General features: G+C 48.0%; 1 protein-coding gene across 3 annotated transcripts; it reads left to right on the top strand.

Annotated features, from left to right (window-relative positions):
- Positions 1-1,257: 1,257 nt before the first annotated feature.
- Positions 1,258-19,065, top strand: LOC133365945 (zinc finger protein 397-like). 3 transcript variants are annotated; one of them, XM_061588436.1, is made up of 4 exons: positions 1,258-1,500; positions 5,960-7,025; positions 9,972-10,173; positions 13,046-19,065. In XM_061588436.1, exons 2-4 carry the CDS (start codon positions 6,171-6,173, stop codon positions 13,690-13,692), a joined length of 1,704 nt encoding a protein of 567 aa, XP_061444420.1. In that variant the 5' UTR covers positions 1,258-1,500; positions 5,960-6,170; the 3' UTR covers positions 13,693-19,065. The 3 variants fall into 3 exon arrangements, with proteins under 3 accessions (XP_061444420.1, XP_061444421.1, XP_061444422.1); XM_061588437.1 differs by lacking the exon at positions 1,258-1,500 and adding an exon at positions 1,510-2,555; XM_061588438.1 differs by lacking the exon at positions 1,258-1,500 and adding an exon at positions 2,614-2,941.
- The last annotated feature ends 1,303 nt before the right edge of the window (positions 19,066-20,368 follow it).

Genomic DNA, 20,368 nt, shown 5'->3' with positions numbered 1-20,368 from the left:
CCTCATGTCTGTTGCCCTGGATTGTATAACAATTATGATTTCTACAGAAAAGCCGTAAAAGGACCGATTTCCCTCTTTAATATGACTTCCATGCAGAGCTTGGAAAAGTTACTTTTTAAAACTACAACTCCCATCAGCCCCAGCCAGCATGGCCACTGGATTGGGCTGATGGGAGTTGTAGTTCAAAAAAGTAAATTTTCCAAGCTCTGCTTCCATGGCATTCATCCTATAACTGTAACCAACGTGATGGAGAAAGGGACAGAGAAGGGCCCTTCCAACAGCAGGAAATAAAAAAGTTGGTTCCATTTTCTTAATTTTGATTCATTCATCATTTGAATGAATGAATTTTGATTACACCTCCTGTAAAATGTTGCCTTTTCAGTCTGGGTTTGACATTGTTTGACATGTTCATGGATTTCTGTGTGGGTTATGTTTAAAATAAAATAAATTTATTTTATGTAAGTCGCCTTGAACATTTTTGCAAATTTAAAGGTATTTTCTAAATAAGTAAGTTGGTGGTTTTTAGGACCATGTTTCACAACAAGCTAATCCTACCTTGGTTCGTATGCGCAGATACAAGCTGGTCTCTCCAAGGCACTGCACATCCCCAGAGGCACTGTCTTTTTGGGCCCATTTTTAAAAATCGTTATGTTGCCTTGTACTGAGTTTAAACATTGACCCGCTCGGCACCTCCCCAGGGGTCTTTTCTCAGACAAGGGGCCTTTGCCTACCCTTCTCCCTGGTTGAAGCGACGGTATTTTCTATTCGTTACAATACAACAGCATTCCTCAGTTAATTCATAGCTGACACGCACTAGGGTTTCGCCTTTGAACTTGTTGCGCAACAGAGAAGCCAGTTCCCTTCCTAAAAGGAAAGCCACTCTGCACATACTCAGAGGAAATGCAGTGCTAGTTGCCACACAAAAAACAGAAAAAGACGGCAACTCTTACTTTGGCGGCTTTCTTTAAAATAATAACAATAAAGTAAAGAAATGAAGTAGAAACGAACTGGGAGGGGGACGAGAAGAGCGGCGGCCGCTGCGCCCTCTTTGATCCCGCTGCGCGCAATTTGGCAGTGGCGCATCTCCGGGGAACTTGGCTGCGCCGGACCCGTCTCGGCGGCTCCACCGAGGAGCAATCGTGGCAACGCAACCCGGCCCAGCCTCCCATTCCATCTCTCCCCCACCCCTCCTCCTCCTTTGGGCGAGGGGCTGTCCCAAGCCGGCTTCCCCTTCCTTTCGGCGGTGACTGACAGAGATCGCAGCCAGTGCCTGCCCTGTGGAGGGGGGACTAACCCCAGCCTCTCCAGCGCAGCCCGGGAACCAACCTGGTGGCCACCTCCAGGGCAGGGCAAGGCGAGCAGGGCTCGCGCGGCGAGGCGACGGGCAGGGCCGAGCCGGGCAGGGCAGGGCACAATGGGTGCCGCGGAACTCAAGGCGGAGACGCCACCGCCACCTCCGGAGCCCTAAAAGAGAGCCGCTCTGGAGGCGCCCCGGCCCAGGTAGCGGAGCCGGGCCCGGGGAACGCCAAGACGGGCAGAGCTGGCGAGCGATGCGCGGGCGAGGGAGGGAACAAAGGGGGAGTTGGAGCCAGGACTCCTGGGTTCCTCTAGGGAGGGGATCTTGGAGGCTGGAGCAGCGCTCTCTGGGGTGGGCTCCCTTTTGCAGATCAGGGAGGTTAGGAGCACCAGGACCCCTGGGTCATCTTGGGAAGGAGGTTGGAGGAGTCCCGACTCCGTTAGTTTTTGCATTTGAGGTAGGACTCCAGGGGGAATCTTAGAGGCGAGGGTTGGGACGGATCCGCCGTGGAAGGGGGGTTCCGAGGATGGAGGCAGAACTCCCGGGTTCTCTTAGGAACCGGAACCATGCCGAAGGGGGGGGATCGGTTAGTTCTCGGAGATTAGGACCAGGACTCCTGGGTTTTCTTAGGAAGGGAAGTTGGAGCCAGGACTCCTAGGTGCCTTTTTAGGGCAAGGGCGGGGAACCTGCGGCCCTCCAGCCGTGGTTGGGCTCAAACTCCCATCAGCCCCATCCAGCGTGGCCAACGGTCAAGGATGATGGGAGTTGCAGCCCAAACATCTGGAAGGCCACAGATTACCCCCCCTTGCCTGCCTTGGGGAGATAAAAGTTGCAGATTAGAAGGAACGCTCTCCTAGAAAGGAATAGATTTGATTGTTTTAGAATTAGGGCTGGGAGCCAGGGTGCCTGAGTTCTTTGGAGGAAAATGTAAGTGGGAAACTCATGTGCTGTGGGTAGGACCTCTTGGTCCTTGAAAGAGAGAGAGAGGGGAAAAAAACTTTCCTGGGACTCCTGACAGAGTTATGAGTATAAAGGCTCAAGCTAAATGAGTCTGGACATGTGCTGGACAGCAGCCATAAAATGGGCTGCCCACAAAGAAAGGAGAGGGGGTGCTAGTCAAGCAGCATAGCTCCGTTGCAACATTTTGGGGAAGGGTGGTGGTGGTGGGATTTTCTCCATCATCGCCTCGAATGATAGAATTCTGCCTGGGTGTCAGAGGGTGCTGATCTATTGGTGCTCAACTCCAAATGACTGCCGTGTATGTTTTAGTAGTATTATGGATGTTATGTGGGACAGTGTAGCTATGCTTATGCAATGGTCTGTACATGCTTGTGACATGTCAATCCCTATATGGAAGTTCCGGAATGTTTGTAACCTACAAAATGGCCCTTGTCCATTTGGGTGATCTCCCCACACTTCCTGGCTTTAAGACAAAATTGTGTGCACTTGAATCAGTACCGGGGAGGAGAAGGGTGTGATGTGGCATGGGGATTTTGTGTGCTCAGAATTGCTTCTTGTGTGTGGGCCGAAGCAGTTCATCATCAGTGGCGGGAGGGCACTGCCCCCTCCCTTCCCATAACACTGCAACTCAAGATTCCATCTGATGAAACAGATTGGCAAGAGATTCAGGACAGACAAAAAAAAGTGAGATTTTCATGCTCAGAAACATGTCCCACTGCATACGAATTGCTGGGGGAAGGGGCAGCAGCTTTCACGCCCTGCTTGTGGGGATACCAGAGGCATCTGGTTGGGCAGTATGTCTCTGAACCCCAGTTGCTGGGAGTCACAAGTTGGGAGAATGCTGTTGCACTCAGATCTTGCATGCGGGCTTCCAAGAGTTATCTGCTTGACCACTGTGAGAACAGAATGCTGAACTAGATGGGCCTTTGGCCTGATCTAGCATGGCTTTTCTCAGGTTGTCATGACATTATGGGAAGTCAGATGGATCTTTGGCCTGATCCAGCAGGGCTTTTTTATGTTTTATCCATGCAAACAACCCAACTAATTTCTCGGGACAGCAATAAAGCAACACATCACCTGGGAGGTGTGGCCCAGAAATGTGCATAATCCAAGTGCTTCACCCACCCACCCATGCATCCTCTGCAACCTTGCAAGGGGTTCTTGGACACACTTCTCAGATCGTGTGCTGCAGTACCTTCAAGCAGCAAAATGTCTTGATGGACCAGCCCTGTTAAAAGAATCCCTGCAAGCTATTAGTCAATGCCAGGCAGCCCGCAGGGATTTGGTGCAATGAATGCACACATCCAAGACGTGCCATACTGGAGTTGGGGTTATGCAATGAAAATGATTAACATTAGGTGCAGGAACCATATAGGAATATAGAGTTGGAAGGTAAACTAAAGGTCATCTAGTCAGCCCCTCCGTTCGATGCAGGATCTGCAATGCAGGAGGCAACTGTAGCACCCCTGACAGATGGCTGCCCGACCTCTGCTTAAATGTTTTCATCGACGAAGAACCCACCACCACCATCGGCAGCCTCTCCCACAGTTGAACATCTCTTGCTGTTAGGCAGTTCTCCTAATGTTTAGTTGAAATCTTGCTTCCCTACAATTTCCACCTACTGCTTTTACTCCTGCCCTCTAGAGTGAGAGGACTAGCAAAAGGAAGCACATCTTTGTAGGATGCATGATTTGCTTAGATAATTCACTGTCACAGGATGCAGTGATAGCCATTGGCTTATCATTGGCTCGTGAGCCCTTAGAGGAGGCTGCCTAATAATCAGACTATGTGTCCATCTAGACTAGTATTGTCTGCTCTGACTGGCAGCTGCTGTCCACGGTTTCAGGCAAAGAAGTCTTGCCTGTCATTTACCACGTGATCCTTTTCCTTTTTTAAAACTTGCGGATGCTAGGGCCCTGGATGAAGGGCCCAGGCCCTTCAAGTATGAAAAGCATGTGGTCTACAGTGCTACAGGGTTTCCCATAAAAATAATAACCCCTGCCTTATGTTAGGCCTGCTGTTTGTCTGTTAGCTATTTTACTCCGGAGTAGCAGTGGCTTTTGAGATGCTGGGGATAGAAGCTGGGATCTTCTGCATGCAAAGCAGATGCTCTATCAGTGAACTATGGCCCCTCTCACCTGGGTGGGGACTGTTAGAAGGCTGAACTAAACAGCCCTTTGGTCTGGTCCAACAAGGCCATTCATATCTTTTAAAATAAAATGTCAGTATATTATTCTGTTGGCTCAGGAGCTCTGTAGATGATCTATCAGTTGTGAGAGTCACAGTAAGTAATTGCCCAGAAATTTGCATCGCAGGATACCCTTACACCTGGAACTTTTTTCTCCTTGGAGGTAAAGTGCTTCATTTCTGAATAGCTTACCCTGTCATTTCATTGCTCCTTCTTTTGCTGAGAAGAAGACTACCAACTGTCCCATGTTCCCAAGGCAATTTGGAGGAAGCATAGAGGTTTCTCTTCACCTCCCCCACCCCACTTCCTCTCTCAAAACTAGAACTCAGGTTCTCTCAAAGAAATTATTGATTGGCAGTAGATTCAGGGAAAGAAGCGCCTTTTCGTGCAAAGGATGCTTTGTCTGTGTTATTCCCTGCCACAAGATGTGATGCCCGCTGGCTTGGATGGTTTGAGAAGGGGATTAGATAAATTCATGGAGGAAGAGAGGGCTATCAATGGCTGATGTTCCCTCTGTTTTCGATGTCCAGGCCGTGAGTGCTGATGCTTGGAAAATGGAAATGGACTGCCTTCAAGTCAATCCCGACTTATGGCACCCTATTAATAGGGATTTCATGGTAAGCGGTATTCAGAGTGGGTTTACCATTGCCTTCCTGATGCATATGTGGCCAAAATGGCACCACCCACAGGTAAGAGGGAGGCATCAACAGGCTTGAGGGAACCCAAAGTTTGCTGTAATGCAGAATAAATTTTAGGGGGGGAACCTTAAGAGGGGAAGTACCACACTCACACGCACACAAACAGCCCAGTGAGGACTGAGTGTGTTCAGTGGTGGCCATAGAATGCTGATTGACTGGGAGGGGGAGCAGAAAACTTGAGGGAGAAGGGAATCTGATGTAGTGAGTAGAACCCTGAAGAGCTGCACTCTATAATGCAACATTTTGTTGCAGGCCCCATTTGTTACTCATCATGATTTTTAAAAAAATATTTATTTAGTTATTTATTACGTTTATGTACCACCTTTCCTCCAAGGAGCTCAAAGTGGTGTTCATGGCTCTGCCCCTCTCCTCACAACAAGTTAGGTTAGGCTGAGAGAGTGATTTCTATATGGAACGTCCATGTTCCAAGGTAGCTTCTAAGCTATTGCCTTAAGGGCCTTTTGGTGGGCTTCCCCAAGGCATCTAGTTGGACCCTGCGGGAAGCAGTATGTTGGACTAGACGGGCCTTTGGTCTGATCCCACAGGATCCTTCTTACATTCCCAACTATTTCTGCCTAGCAGATTTATTTACACTCTACTCTCTGTTACCATCTGCGCTGTTTGTTGAGCATCCCAGGGAGCATGCAGTACTAAACTATCATTAGATCTTCAGGCACTAAACTACCACTGGCCAGGTGTAAAGCCAATCACAGTAGGAGTGCAGACAGCTCTTAACCAGAGAGCTATTAATATTTTGGGATGGATCCAGTTTCTTGTGAGTGTAATTCTCAATGCTGTTTTTCCTTTCTGTTTCAGGGAGGAGTCCTCTTGCTTCATCATCACTTTGCTGGCTGTAAGATACGTTTGTGGGCTGTCTGTCTTCTCCTGTTGGGCCATTTCACCCCTGTCTAGTTCCGGGAGACTGTACCCTGCCTCAGCAGCCTTTTTTGACTGGTCCTAGTTGGCACAGGCCAGGTGATTTCCACCTTTTGTTGAGAGGAAGTTTCCCTCTCAGGGAAAAGAAAAAATGGCTGCCACGCAGGAAGTGCCTCCGCCGGCATTGGGACTCCATTTTTTGTACCCATTAGAAGACACGTTGCCACCGAGGGTGAAAATGGAGGACCCTGGGCCACCGTGCCCTGAAGCGGGGTGGGAATGGGATGCTGCAGCGAAAGCCCCCCTCGTCGTCCAGGCAGGTACCATTAGCGATTTGTTGAGGTGGGCAACTCCTCCGCAGGTGAGGAGTGACCCAATCCCGCAGCTGTGGGAGGTTCAATGCCAGGAGATGGTGCAAACACTCCGGACACCTACCGAAGTTGTGCCAACCCCCGTGCCAGTCCCACCCCCACCTCCTGCCTGGGGGAACCTGCAGCTGCCTGAGCTGGCACCTGTGGATGACATTGAGGCCTATTTGTCATCCTTTGAACGAGCGGCGGAAACCTGCCAGTGGCCGAGAGGGGAGTGGGTGACCCGTCTCATGCCGGCCCTCAGCGGGAAAGGGCAGCCGGCCCACAATGGCCTGGATGCCAGGAGCAGCAGGGGTGACCACAGGAAATCCAAATCCTCGAGCCTGCGAGGGGAGACTGGCGCCAGCGTGGAGATGCAGCGCCAGCGTTTCCGGCAGTTCCGTTACCAGGACTCGGAAGGCCCGCGGGAGGCTTGCAGGAGGCTTCGGGAGCTTTGCCGTCGCTGGCTCAAGCCTGAGAGCCGCACTAAGGAGCAAATCCTGGAGCTGCTGATCCTCGAGCAGTTCCTGACCATCTTGCCGCAGGAAATCCAGAGCTGGGTGTGGGAACGAGGCCCAGAGACGTGTGCCCAGGCAGTGGCCTTGGTGGAAGGTTACCATATGGGACGCCGAGAGGCAGGGATGTGGGAACAGCAGGTGAGGGTGTCTTTCATCCTGAGGACCCCAGTATATAAGGGGAGATTATTCAGGGATGGGAGCCTCTGGCTATGGATTCCATTGCATCCTAGTTCCCCCAACAGATACCCTCAGATGTTTTCTCAAGAGTCCAGCACAGCCTTTGTTTCATAGAAAGAAAAACAGCCAAGATGCTACCCAGAGGACCACCTAGATGTTGCTGAACTGCAACTCCCATCAGCCCCAGCAAGCAAGCCTAATGGGCAGAGATTGTGGGAATTGTAGTTCAGCAATATCTGGAGGGCCATAGGTTCCCCACACCTGGTCTAAAAAATAAGAGAGAAAAAGGGAAGAAAGTTGAGAACAGAGAGAAGAATGTGCAGGCCAGTGTTCATTGCCTTATGAGCAAGGTTTATATGTAGTTTCTGTTCTTTGATTTGTTAATTTTGGTAAACTTTTTCATTATTTTTAAAGTAGTTTCTAAGAACTTTTTAACATGCAGAGGAACAAGAAGATGAAGTTTGTTTATTCATTGCATTTATATCCCACCCTTTGAGGAATTCACACCACCATACAAATATCATGTCTAAAGAAACATGCAATGGATTGAAGCTGAGACCTCTTGTGGGCTAAGCTTGGCTTCCACCACTGAGCCATGGTCCTACCACAGTTGTGCAGTGGCACCATGTGCAGGCCAAGTATCTATGTCTGTAAAGCAGATAGAGATGTAAAATTTCCAAAAATGAAATTGGGGGGGGGAATAATCTATGTTCCACTTCCCTTTCAGAAGAAAACCAGAAAGTTAGGTAGAAATTGAGATATATGCAGTACTTACTTTCTTATCAAACTTACCTTTCTGCTTTAATAACCTAAAATGCAAAATTTCTAACTTAGCATGTAAAATTGTATTATTTGGCGTATTTATGAAATTTACTGAGCAATATGGGAAAGGGCACTAGCTCAGTAATAGAACATATTTATATACTTTGCATGCAGAAGGCCCCAGGTTCAACCCTCAGCATCTCCAGGTAGGACTGGGAGAGACTCCTGCCTAAAACGCTGGAGAGCCGCTGCCAGTCAGTGTAGATAATATTGAGCTAGATTGACTAATGGTCCGATTTAGTGTAAGACAGCTTCTTGTATTCACTAGGAGGCTCCGTAGCTCAGTGGTAGAGCACATGTTTTGCATGCTAGGAAAGGATCCCTGCCTGAAACCCTGGAGAGCTGCTGCCAGTCAGTGAAGACAGTATTGAGTTAGATGGGACCAATGGTTTGACTCAGTATGAGGCAGCCTATGTTTCTATCCTGTGCACCTTTACTAAGAAATCAAGACTTGCTCTGTTCAGTAGAGATTACTCTCAGCATAGGTGTGCCCCCTCTTCCTTTTTGTGCAAGCAACATCACAAGTATACCTAAAACTAGAGAGAGGCAGAGAAAGGGCTGCAGATATTGCACCCCGCGCTCCTTAAGCATATGTATCTTAGTTTTTGCCATCTGACAAGTAGGGGAGGGGTATACAAGCTGAAAATGAAAACCATATATTTTCCAGTACACACAAGAACAGCATATTGTTTAAAGAGAAACACATATTTTCATACAACACATTTTGAACGAGTAAAAGCATTTCACATGTTCCAAAAGAGAAAATATTTCATAGAGTCATAGAATAGTAGAGTTGGAAGGAATCCAGGAATCCAACTTAAAGCACACCCGAAAGGTGGCTGTCCAGCTGCCTCTTGAATGCCTCCAGTGTTGGAGAGCCCACCACCTCCCTAGGTCATTGGTTCCATTGTCGTACTGCTCTTAATAATTCGGAAGTTTTTCTTGATGTTCAGCCAAAATTTGCCTTTCTGTAACTTGAGCCCATTATTCCATGTCTGGCGCTCTGGGATGCTCGAGAAGAGATCCTGGCCCTCCTTTTGGGAGTTCTTATCAGTGTTCCCTCAAATTTCCAATTTTTCCAATGGACAAATTGAAAAAAAAGTTTTTTAACAAAAAGGCTGGAGAGAGGGAGGTAAAGATGGTGGTGGTGGTGGGGTGACACTTCACATTTCTTGCCCCAGAGATGGAATTGAAGTGGTTCATTGGTACCCTGTGACTTGCAGTTCTGTGATGGCAGGGTGAGGGTAGGGAGGAGACCCTATGTGTTGCTTTGGTCTGTCTAAAAGGGTATTTTGGAGCTGGAATAGTACAGAAAAGGGAAACACAAAAGATCGGGGGGTTGACGCATTTTCTGCATGAGAAAGCATTTGTAACTCCTTAGCTTAGAAAATAAAGACGATTGGGGCTTAAATCCTGTGCCCAATTACCTGCGAACTCAATGGGACTTGCATCTGACTAGACATGCAGGAGTCTACTGTAAAGTGGTGGTGGTGGGGAGAGAATATGATTAAGGTTTATAAAGTTATCCATGCTACAGAGAAAGTAGCTAGAGGAAAATAAAGTTCCCTGCCCTGATAATAGAACTCGGGGTCACCTGGTGAATTGGTTTGATAGCAGATTTACAGAGTAGCACTTCTTCACATAATCCACGGATGGGAAACCTGTGGCCCTCCAGATGTTGGACTCCAACTCCCATCAGCCCTGGCCAGCATGCCCAATGGTCAGGGATGATGGGAGTTTTAGTCCAACAAATATCCGGAGGACCCCAATTTCCCCATTCCTGACTGTACATAATTAAGGTACGGAATTCAGTGCCACAAAGATGTGATGATGACCACCGGCTTAGATGGGGAGCTTTAAAAGGAGTATTAGAAAACTCCATGGAAGGGATGCCTCTCTATTAGTTACGAAGGCTGCATGGGCCTTCCATGTTCAGAGGCAGTATGACCATCAGTCAGGGATGATAGGAGTTGTAGTCCCCCAAGAGCTGGATGGCCAGAGTTTCTCCATCCCTGCTTTCAAGGATATGGTGCCCTTGGAGAAGGCCCATCTTCATAATGATGCGTTGTTGTCCCTCATTGCCAGGTTACAGTGCGGGTTAAAGTCGAGCAGGTAAGCCCACAAGAGATGGTTTTGCCCGGTGCGCCATGGGAACCTCCTGCCCCACTGCTGCCCCATCCTGAGTGTGTATCCTCAGCTGAAGGAATATTAAACCAGCCTCCCCCAGTCCCTGCTCTCAAGATGCCCTGCATCCCCAAACAGGAGCCCCGAGGTCTTCAGGAAACAGGTAAGATGAGCCACTGATTTAATCTAATGAGGCTGTAGATGCAATAGGAGGTTCTGGAGATGTTTTCCTGCCCAAGAGAGCTGTGGGGAAAGACAGTAATAATTTTATTGGGCAAGTCTTGTAAAAACTTGTCAGATTTTGTCTCCAACACTGGTCTTATTTATTTACGGCATTTTAAATCTGCTCTTTGGCTGAAGAGTCTCCCAAAGTTGGCTCACGTAAGATCAGTAAAAACAAGACAGCCTGTGCCCGCAGTCTTGCAATCTACAAGACATGACATAAAAGGGAAGAGGAGAGAAGAGGAAACAAGCAAACTCAGGCACAAGTCCTTAAACTTACATGGTGGTTCTTACAATGATCAGCCGGAATAGAAACAATTTAATCTTCAACTGATGGGTCCCAGTCCAAAACTGGGTCACGTCTTGACCCAGAGAGGGTCCAACCAGCAGCATTACCATTGTTTTCTTGTCTGTTTACTTTTGAGGGAAAGAGGATAGGAGAAAAACAGGAAGAGAAAAGGAGAAAGATGGACTTAGGAGGAGGGAACAAAAAGTGGGTCCCATTGTTACGGGTTAGGCCTAAAAGTGGACCCTGAGTTTGAAGAGATGGAAGATTCCTGGCACAGTATCTTTGGTTTATTTTAGTTCCTGCTTGTCGTTCTGATAACACATAGACCAACCTTTGCCAACCTGGTGCCCTCCAGATGTTTTGGACTACAACTCCCATCAGCCCCAGCCAGCACCAAAAAGCATTTGGCCACGTAGGCACCCACTTGTATCCCAGTTCATATGCACAACAGTCTACATCGGGTGGGGAACCTTTTGCATCCAAGGGCCAGATTGCTTTCTAAACAACCATCTAAGGCCCACGTGCCAGATGCAAAAGCGGGCACAGCAATGCCAATTTGACCTTTATACAGTACCCTAATTTGCACACACCCCTCTCTATCCTTCATCCAGGCAACCAAGAGGCATTATCAGAGTTCAAGGGCACTTTCTAGCCTGGCAAAAGTACTCAGGGAGGGGGTGAATCAGGACCAGTGAAGGGTGTGGCTGGGGAGGGGTAGGTAGCCTTTGCTGGCATGCAAATATATGTACCTGGAACGTGGACTAAGAGCCTTTTTGATGCAAGGTGGGCCATGGGAAGTGCAGTATTTGTTGATGCCTTTATTACTGATTTAATTATGTTTTTTATCGGTTTTTAATTTTAGAATGTCTTTGCATGCTGTAAGCCGCCTTGATGTACTTTTATGAAAAGAGAGGCTTACAAATACTGAAAGTCACTGAAAAGTGACTTTTTTAAAAAAAAAAAGGATCTCTGCATGGTCTCCATCACATTTATATCGGCCTTCAGCTGATTCGGCTCACCTTATGCCACTGATGCTTTGTGGCTCGTATCCACGTAAGGCAGGGATGTGGGAACCTGTGGCCCTCCTGGTGGTATTGGACTGCACCTTCCATCACCCCTGACCCTTGGCCCTGCTGGCTAGGGCTGATGAGAGCTGGAGTCCCACAGCCGCTTCCCCATCCCTAAGGAAAGAGTGGCGATTGGTTGCCCTGCCCCTGATGTCAGAATGGTGAGGCTCAGCAAAGGGAAGGAGAAGCTGTGTGAATGTGCAGGAAATGGAGCCAAAATCCATTGACCTGCCAATGAGAGCTGGTGAGGAATGTGGAATGTGCTTTTGAGCTGGGCAACCAGTCAGACAAACGAGGGTTGGGCCAAATTTAAAAGTCCCAGAGCCCGTTCCTTTTTTTTTTTTAATGTTTGCATATCCTGCAACATTTTCACAGAAGAATGTAGACATGTGCTTTCATTCCTCTCTTCTCACTACTTGAGAGTCCCTTCCCATCCACACCCACTATTACAGATTGCTGAAAGCTCAGCTCTGCTTCCTGTGTGCTGTAATCGTGTGTTCTACTGTAGTCTTGTCCTCCACAGATTTAAAAGCCAAGACCCAAGAGGGTTGAAAATATACTAGAAAAACATCTTTGTTCTACATTATGTTATCAAACACTTTAAAAAATACTTAGCTGCAGTGTGTGCTGCATAGTGCTTTTATGTCCATGCACACACATTTGCCTACATGTGTACTACAGCAACTTAGAAGTGGAAGGGTTCTGGGAGGTCATCTAGTCAAACCCACTGATCAATGCAGGATCTGCTATACTGGACACAACTACAGCATCCCTGACAAATGTCACCCAGCCTCTTCTTAGTACCTCCAGCCAAAGACAGCCCACCACCTACCTCTTGGGGCAGTCTGTTCCACTGCTGAATAGCTTTTACTGTTAGGAAGTCCTTCCTAATGTTCAGTCAAAATCCGCTTTCCTGCAGTTTCCGCTCATTTGGTCCTGCAGAGAAGACGCACCCTTTTCTCAGTGCTGTGATTTCATTTCTAGAAGCTCAGATGAGGGCGGTGAACCCTGGAGAATGGCCACGCTAGCAACTCTGCAGAAACAGCATTTCAGCGTGGCATCCCTGAAATCCAAAAAGAAGAGGCACAATAGGGGCAGTGATTTATAAGGACCCAGAAATGGCAACCGTCCCTGGTAAAGAAGGACAGCTGGAGCACATGTGTTCGCCTTCGTGTTGACAGCTACAAGTTGCCAGTCTGACCTCTGTAGACAGCAGAGATTGTACTGATAAAGGAAGGGCTGTAGCTCAGTGGTAGAGCATCTGCTTTGCATGCAGAAGGTCCCAGGTTCAATCCCCAGCATCTCCAGGTAGGGCTGGGAGAGACACCTGCCTGAAACCCTGGAGAGCTGCTGCCAGTCAGTGTAGACAATACTGAGCTAGATGGACCAGGGATCAGATTCAGTATAAGGCAGTTTCCTATCCTAAAGTATCATGATGTTGTTTTTCCTTTCCTCAGCAGGTGCCCTGATGGTAAACGGGAGCCGAGAGGAGAACCCCCTGCAGGGAGGTCCCATGGAAGTGGAGCCTCACGGGGCATTTCCATCCGGGAATTCCCAGGAGAATGCGTCAGCTGAAAATGGTGCCGAGCGGGTAAGCCAGCAACGTGAAGGGAGGTGCAGTGGGACGGGAGAGAGTCCGGCCGCACGCCCCAGTCCCATCGGAGCCCCCCACCCGGCAGGAAAACCCCTCCACCGGTGTTTGGAATGCGGGAAAACGTTTAGCCGTAACTCACACCTGCTCACCCACCAGAGGATCCACACAGGGGAAAAACCCCACCAGTGCCCCCAGTGCGGCAAGCGTTTCGGTCATACCTCTCAGCTGACTCGGCATCAGAGGACCCATGCCTCGGAGAGACCCTTCCGGTGTGCTCAGTGCAGCCGGAGTTTTTACCAGAGCTCGGAGCTGACCAGACATCGGGCGTCCCACGCAAGAGACCGCCCATACGGGTGCAGCCAGTGTGGGAAGAAATTCCGCTGGAGTTCCGATCTCATCCGACACCAGATCACCCACACAGGCGAGAGACCGTATAAATGCCCCGAGTGTGGAAAGAAGTTTGGGCAGAACTCACACCTGGTTCGGCATCGAAGAACCCACACGACTTAGCAGAGATCTTCCCGTGATGGAAGGAAACCTACATTGCCCAGCACCGAGAGTTCGCCAAGGGCCTAAAGGTGGACTGTGCTCACCACTTCCAAGCTTGGTGCCGTAGTGGGCCAGATGTCTGATGTCCTTTCAGCTCAACATCTGCAGATCATATATGTCAGGGGTGGCTTAGTTAGAACGGATTCGATTTACGTGCAAAGCAGGATGGAGGCGTGGCCAGTTCCAGATCCCATTTTTGTGTTCCACCTGAAGGTCCACAGCACAGCCAGACTGAGCAGTCTAAGAAGATGCCAGGTCTTGCTTGAGCTGGCTTCTTGAACAACACTGAACCGATAACATTGTTGTGGCACCAAATGGATGTCTCTCTTTCTCTCTCTCAATTTCTCTCTCTCTTTTTTTTATAGAAAAAGTGATAGATCTTCTAGTCATCTAGACAGGTTTATTGTTACATAACACAGCCTGTATTCCGTATGCCGAGACCATATCTTTGTAGCAAAACAAAAGCAATGTGTTTTTAGAGAAGATGACCAGTCTTGGTGAAGATCCCTCTTGGGGAAGCTGCTTTGGTGCTTTTTTTTTTTTTTTTTAATTACAGCTTTGATATATGGGAGAGTTGTCAACATAGGGCTTCACTTATGCACAAAGTGGAAGAAAGGTGATACGAGGTGGTGTGGTGGTGCCACTGAGAATCTGGATGTTTTGGGACAATTGATATTCAGCCCTGCTACACGATCATGCTAGGGATTGGCCACTAGCTTGCAAAGGTCTTGATCGAGCCCTGCAAGTGTTCCATCTGGTCCTCAGCATTGCCACTGAACCCAGGAACTCCTTCCCTTGCTGTTTGTGCACCTTGGGCTCTTTCTCCCCATGTAGCGAAGGGCTCTTTTACTTACACGCAATGGCCATAGAGGATTTTTCTGAGTTCTTTCCTTATGCACCTCGGCTGTTAGTTCCCCTGTGCAAGCCAAGGCACATACAAAATGGGGGTGAGCAGCTGAAGTGCGTAAGGGAAGATCACTGCCAGTGCATCTCTTTGCTGTTCACATTGGGGGAGAAGGGGTTAAAGAGCCCTTTGCTGATGGGGATGAGTCACTGGGCCAACGCCAGTGCTACCCGCCCTTCAGGCCTTGCTCATCATCGCCCTGTTGAAAAGTAAGTGCTGGTGATGGATCCATGACTATGAAGAGTCACAATGTGTTAAGAGGAGAAAAGGGGAAACTCCCAGAGATCTCTGCTTACAAGCATTTGAGTTGTTGCCATCTTCTGAGAGTTGCGAGGCCCACTCAAAAAAACACACACCACAATACGCATTCATGATCCTAGTCAGGAGGACAGACAAAAGGAAGTACTTCTTCACACAGCACATAGTTAAAATAGGGAATTTGCTCCCACAAGAGGCAGGGATAGCAACTCCAGCAAGAGCCTTGCAAGTTTTGAGAAGGGGAAGACTTAAGATTAAGTTTATCAAGCCAGGGGTAGAAAACAAGTTGTGATTAGCAGGCCAGTGTTTGGGAAAGGGAGAAAAATGAGGAGGGGCTTCAAGGGCACTGGAGACGGATGGGAGAGTCAGGGAATTTAGCAGACTTTGGAGACGGGCATAGCTCAGTGGCAGAGCAAGGTCCCAGGTTCAGTCCCCAGCATCTCCAAGTAGGGCTGGGAGAGACGCCTGCCTGAAACCCTGGAGAGCTGCTGCCAGTCAGTGTAGACTGCACTGGGCTAGATAGACCTATGGTGTGATTCAGTATAAGGGAGCTTCCGATGTTCCAGAACATTTTCTAGCCTGGGATCCTGGAGGCGAGCATGGAAGACACAGAAGTTGTGTTTTACGTTGAAACAGGACTTCTGTTTGGGGAAGGGGCTCAGATGGCAACCCCAACCCTTTTCTGGCTCCCCACTACACCTGCATGATCGCAGTTTGCTCCCACAAGAGGCAGTGATGGCCACCAACTTGGACGGCTATAAAAGAAGATTAGGCAAATTCATGGAGGACGGAGCTAGCAGTGGCGACTAGCCATGATGGCTGTGCTCTGACACCATAGTCAGATGCAGAATGCTTCTGAAAAACAGTTGCTGGAAACAGCAAGAGGGGGGAGTGCTCTTGCCCTCAGGTCCTGCTTGTGGGCTTCCCATGGGCATCTGGTTGGCCACTGTGAGGACAGGATGCTGGATTAGATGAGCCACTGGCCTGATCCAGCAGGTTCTTATGTTCTTAGTGCATCAGAGTCAACCTGATGCTCATCGTAGATGGCGGACGAGTGCTAGGCTTGGGCCATCTGCAGTGCCAGACTTGGGACAAGGTGATTTATTTTTTTTATTGCTGCTAGGTTGCATTTATTCTCTCCACCTCACTTCCCTCCCTCCTCCCATCCAACAAACACCCAATTAGTGAAACTCACAGAAAGAAGTTTGCTCTGCCGTCCCCCTCCCTTGCTCTCTTGGCAAATGCCACTATGATATAGTCAAGCTTGGATGAAGCTTTTACCATAGAGTAGGCATCTTCTGGAAGTCCCAGACTGGCAAGGTTCTTGGTGCTTTAAAGCGGCATTTTGCAGAGCTCCCATGGCCTCTCTTTCTTGCTGATGACAGGGCTGAGTGTCCCGAGAACCTTCGCTTTCATTTTTGGAGGGAAAATAGCATGCTGATAGCTAGCCTGGAAGGATGCCAAGGTACATGCCAAAGTGTATTGGCAGATGGGGGGGCAAGACTTTTAGAGGTCAAGAAATGGACCTCCAATTCTATGCACGGCCCTTTGTCCCTTCCAAGTTCCAGCGCAGCTGAATAATTTATGCAACCCCCACCCACCCATTCAAATATATGCAAATATGTTTGATTTGCACAATCCATACAGGGACCAGGCTTCATTTTTCTCTTGATGCAGAATTTATATTTAGCTTGGTGCCACTTAACAATTTGATGTTTCTTTTTTTCTTTAAAAAACAAAATATGCGCAGCCCTACTGAGCTGCTGTCTATCTAATGGTGACGAGCCAGCTTTTACCATAGAGTGGCAGCTTCATGGAAGTGCTAGACTGACCAGTTTCTCAGGATTATGAAGCGGCTTTAGAGCTTGATTGATTATTTTATCATTAAGTAGCAGGGTCACCAAGTCCTAGACTAGTCAGCAGGGGAAGGGAGAGGAGTAATGTTTTCCTGGTATAAACATTGCTAGGGTTGGACTGATGAGTCAGAGGGAGGGCTCAGGATACCTTAGCCTCCTATATCAGTCATGAAGGACTTTTGATGTGTTGGGGCTGATGCAGCAAAGTCCAATAACCACAAATAACTTTACCAGAAATGTTCTCACAGTACTTGGATATCTCTCATATACTCCCAATTTTATACAAAGAGAGGTTGGGCAAGTATCGAGGAATATTTTAGGGGTTATTGCTGTGTCTTACAGTTTGTTAATAGAGATGAGGTAAGGTTCCATATCTGGAAAGGGGACCAATACCAAGTGATGTCATTTCCTTCTGGAGTGTGGCTGCCAACCGACCAAGGGAAATCAATGACCAGACACTCTTGACTTCTGGGACAGTTATCAAGAGGGGATTTTTTGTGGGTGTAAAAGCCAAACTTTGGGGCTGAGTGTCAGAATTTTTGGAGTGAAATGCTAGAACGTTTGGAGTAAAAGCGTTTTCCACTTCATGCGCATGCATGAGCTCATAGCCCTCACACACATGCTTAGGAGATAGATTGTTAAGCTCAGGCCCTGCACACCATTTCACACTTGCCTGCGAGAGAGACTGCAAGATGGGGGTCTGTGGTGGGTACAGGTCTGTGCTTCCTCCATAGGCACCCCTCCATAGGTTCTGTTGAGCTGAGGTGGGAGGTGAGCTGACCTGGATAACCAGCCAGGATTTGCACTCTGCACTAACTTTGTTCTTCCCTGTCATAGGTGAGGAATCTTCACTGTAACATAACACTGAGTCTTGTAGGCTCTCTGAGCACCTCTGAGGTCCAGTGCCACATCAGAGACAAGGCCCCGTCCTCTCATGCTCCAAATCTGTCTTTGCTTCCTGCTGGTGAGCATTGCACCTTGGCAGTGGCAGCTTTGGGGATTACGCTTGCACCTGTTACTCTCTACAGTTCCTTCACTCCTCCCTAGAACTTAAGCACAGGTTTAACCCACCATGTCACCCATCGCTAGCCACAGGAGTAAAAATAAAGGCTGAATACATACCATACATTTAAAGCACATGACACCTGCCCCACCTCCAAAGAAGCTGGGAAATGTTCACACCTCACAGACCAACACCTGGGAATTACAGCTCTGTGAGGGGTAAACTACACTTCCCAGGCTTCATTCGAGGAACTCATGTGCTTTCAATGTATGGTGTGTATGCTACGTAACAAAATTTCTGCTGTTTGTTCAAATTGCAAGAGAAAAATGGGTGGGCTTAATGAAATCCACAGGCCCCACATCCTGACTGCTCCAATTTTACATCAATAATGTCCCCCTTCTGGTAGCCTTTTAAAAACAGTCACTAAGGGAGTCATCACAAAAAAGAAGGGGCTGGGTCCACTGTGCCCCCCCTTTAGTTCAAGTAGTGGCTCGGATCCTACCAAAGGCTGCCAGCCCTTTAACCTTGTCCCGAGTTCCGCCCTGTTTCTCCTTAGGTAACCAGATTTTTTTTTGTTGGCACCCCATCTCTATAGTAACATAGCTTCCCTTTGGAGGACATTTCTTCAGCCTTAGCCACCTAGAAGTTGACAGGACCTAGCAAAGTCTCTGCAATTGTGAAGAGGCTTGTTCCCGCAAAGTCCTAACACCAAAGAACAGAAAAGCAGCATCAACCAGGACCATGTTTGGTCATTAGAGCTGAGGTGGCCCCTGTTCCTCATCTGTAGCTAGCTATTTGTCTAGAACAGGCAAGGAATCGGTGCCCCCCAGGCCAGATCTGGCTCCCAAAACCTTTCTTAGTAGGATTTGAACCTTGGGGCTGGCCTGGTTGAACAGTTCCTTTTTTAAAAAGTTGGGTTTTATTTTCATTTGTTTGTATGAATTAATTTGGAAGAAAATTAAACATTCAAATTTTTGGTTCTCTCTCTGGTTTTTAGAGCTTTTATGATACTCTTCCTAGAGGTGTGCCATTTAAAAACTCAGCTGTGAGGATAGATGAATATTTTATTGGAGGAATGTCTTAAAGAAAGGAATGTTGGTCTTGTTATAACAGTCCTACCTCATTAGTGGGTGGAGGGTATTCCTTCGTGAGTTACTCCTTTCACTTGCTCTTGTTAGCAGGATTCTGCAAATTATATTCCAGCAGTAGCTGAACAAAACCTGGAAACTTGTGAGGCAACAGTCCATAAAAATGAAAGAGAAGAAATAAGAAGGTGGAAAGATCACCCTCAGGATTTCTTATACAAAAAAAAAGGGGGGGTAGTTGAGACTACTCTACTATTCTACAGATCAGGGGTAGAGAACCATTTTTAGCCTGAGGGCCACATTCCCTTCTTGGGGCCACATGCCAGTGGTGGGTGAGGCCAGAGGCAAACGTGGGTGGAGCAATGAATATAATTTTTACCTTTGTACAGTAGGGTACTTTCTACCCACACTCACATCCTCTTTATTCTCCTTGCAGGCAAGGAAGAAGCATTATCAGAGTTCAAGGGCACATTCCAGGCAGGCAAAAACACTCAGGGTGCTAAGCAGGTCCAGGGAGGGGTGAGGGAGAGTTCTGAGGGCCAGGCAGAAATGGCTGCAGGGCTGCATTTGGCCCCTGGGCCTGAGGTTCACCACCCCTCCTATAGGGTTTCACATGTTACATTCAACGAACGTACAGCCTGTGCTCACAAACAGTTGAGCTGTACACTTGTAGTTATGCACACGTAACATTTCACAAGTAGTCTGTGTACATGTGTACAATAGTCGAACTGTACAAATCAGCTAGTGTACGCTCTTTTACACAATCACTTGTACATGTATAGAGACAGCTTATACCTGTGTTCAGTGTGTAACATGAAGAAGCCTTATGATTCGTTAACACAACCTATTCATATTTAGGCCCACAGGAGTTCACCCTGAAGGAGCATACATGCCATGCCAGTGCTATTGCACATGCCAGCTTCACTTCTGACGTTCCTGCATTCAGCATAAAGATCTGAAGGAGGTTCACCAGAACACACTTAGAATCGTTCCTGTGACTGGGAATATTGGATTTGCTGCAGTGGAGATTGATGGCTCCAATGTCATTGGGGCAGTGAATCCACTCTGGGTTTTAGTCCGAACTTTCAAGGAGTTGTCCAAGGTGCAGCACCTTGGATAGCTCCTTGAAAATCCAGACCAAAATACAGAGCGGATTCACTGCCCCACTGACATCAGAGCCACCAGTCTCCTCAGGTTTACCCAAATTCTTAGAAGCCTCCTCCTCACTTGAAGCCCACCAACATTCACCCAAAATGCCCGAATATGGCCTATCTAAAAACCTGGGTCTTTTCTCCCTCAATAAAGGAGGCTATCCTTGAGGGGGATGTTAAGTAGTACTGACCACCTTGGGTGGGTCATTTCACCACTTGGGAATTTCTGTAATCTGTCCCAAACCCTCAATATCCTGTTCCAGCCCCAGGATATCAATAGCCTTCAACAAGAGGGCTGAAAATCCTCAGCCAAGATGAAGAGGCCAGTTTTGTGGGATATTCACAAGATGGCTCCCCTTCAGTGCAGTTGGGGGGGGCAC

Source organism: Rhineura floridana, chromosome 11 (genome assembly GCF_030035675.1).
Source record: "Rhineura floridana isolate rRhiFlo1 chromosome 11, rRhiFlo1.hap2, whole genome shotgun sequence".
Lineage (NCBI taxonomy): Eukaryota > Metazoa > Chordata > Lepidosauria > Squamata > Rhineuridae > Rhineura > Rhineura floridana.
Note: the sequence above shows the minus strand (reverse complement) of the source record. Positions and strands in the feature narration are given on the sequence as shown.

Excerpts from the sequence above, each read along its gene's own strand:
- LOC133365945 (XM_061588436.1), top strand. The coding sequence starts at position 6,171 with ATGGCTGCCACGCAGGAAGTGCCTCCGCCGGCATTGGGACTCCATTTT. Across the intron at positions 7,026-9,971 it reads CAGGGATGTGGGAACAGCAG|GTTACAGTGCGGGTTAAAGT; the intron begins GTGAGGGTGTCT and ends CCTCATTGCCAG. Across the intron at positions 10,174-13,045 it reads CCGAGGTCTTCAGGAAACAG|CAGGTGCCCTGATGGTAAAC; the intron begins GTAAGATGAGCC and ends TCCTTTCCTCAG.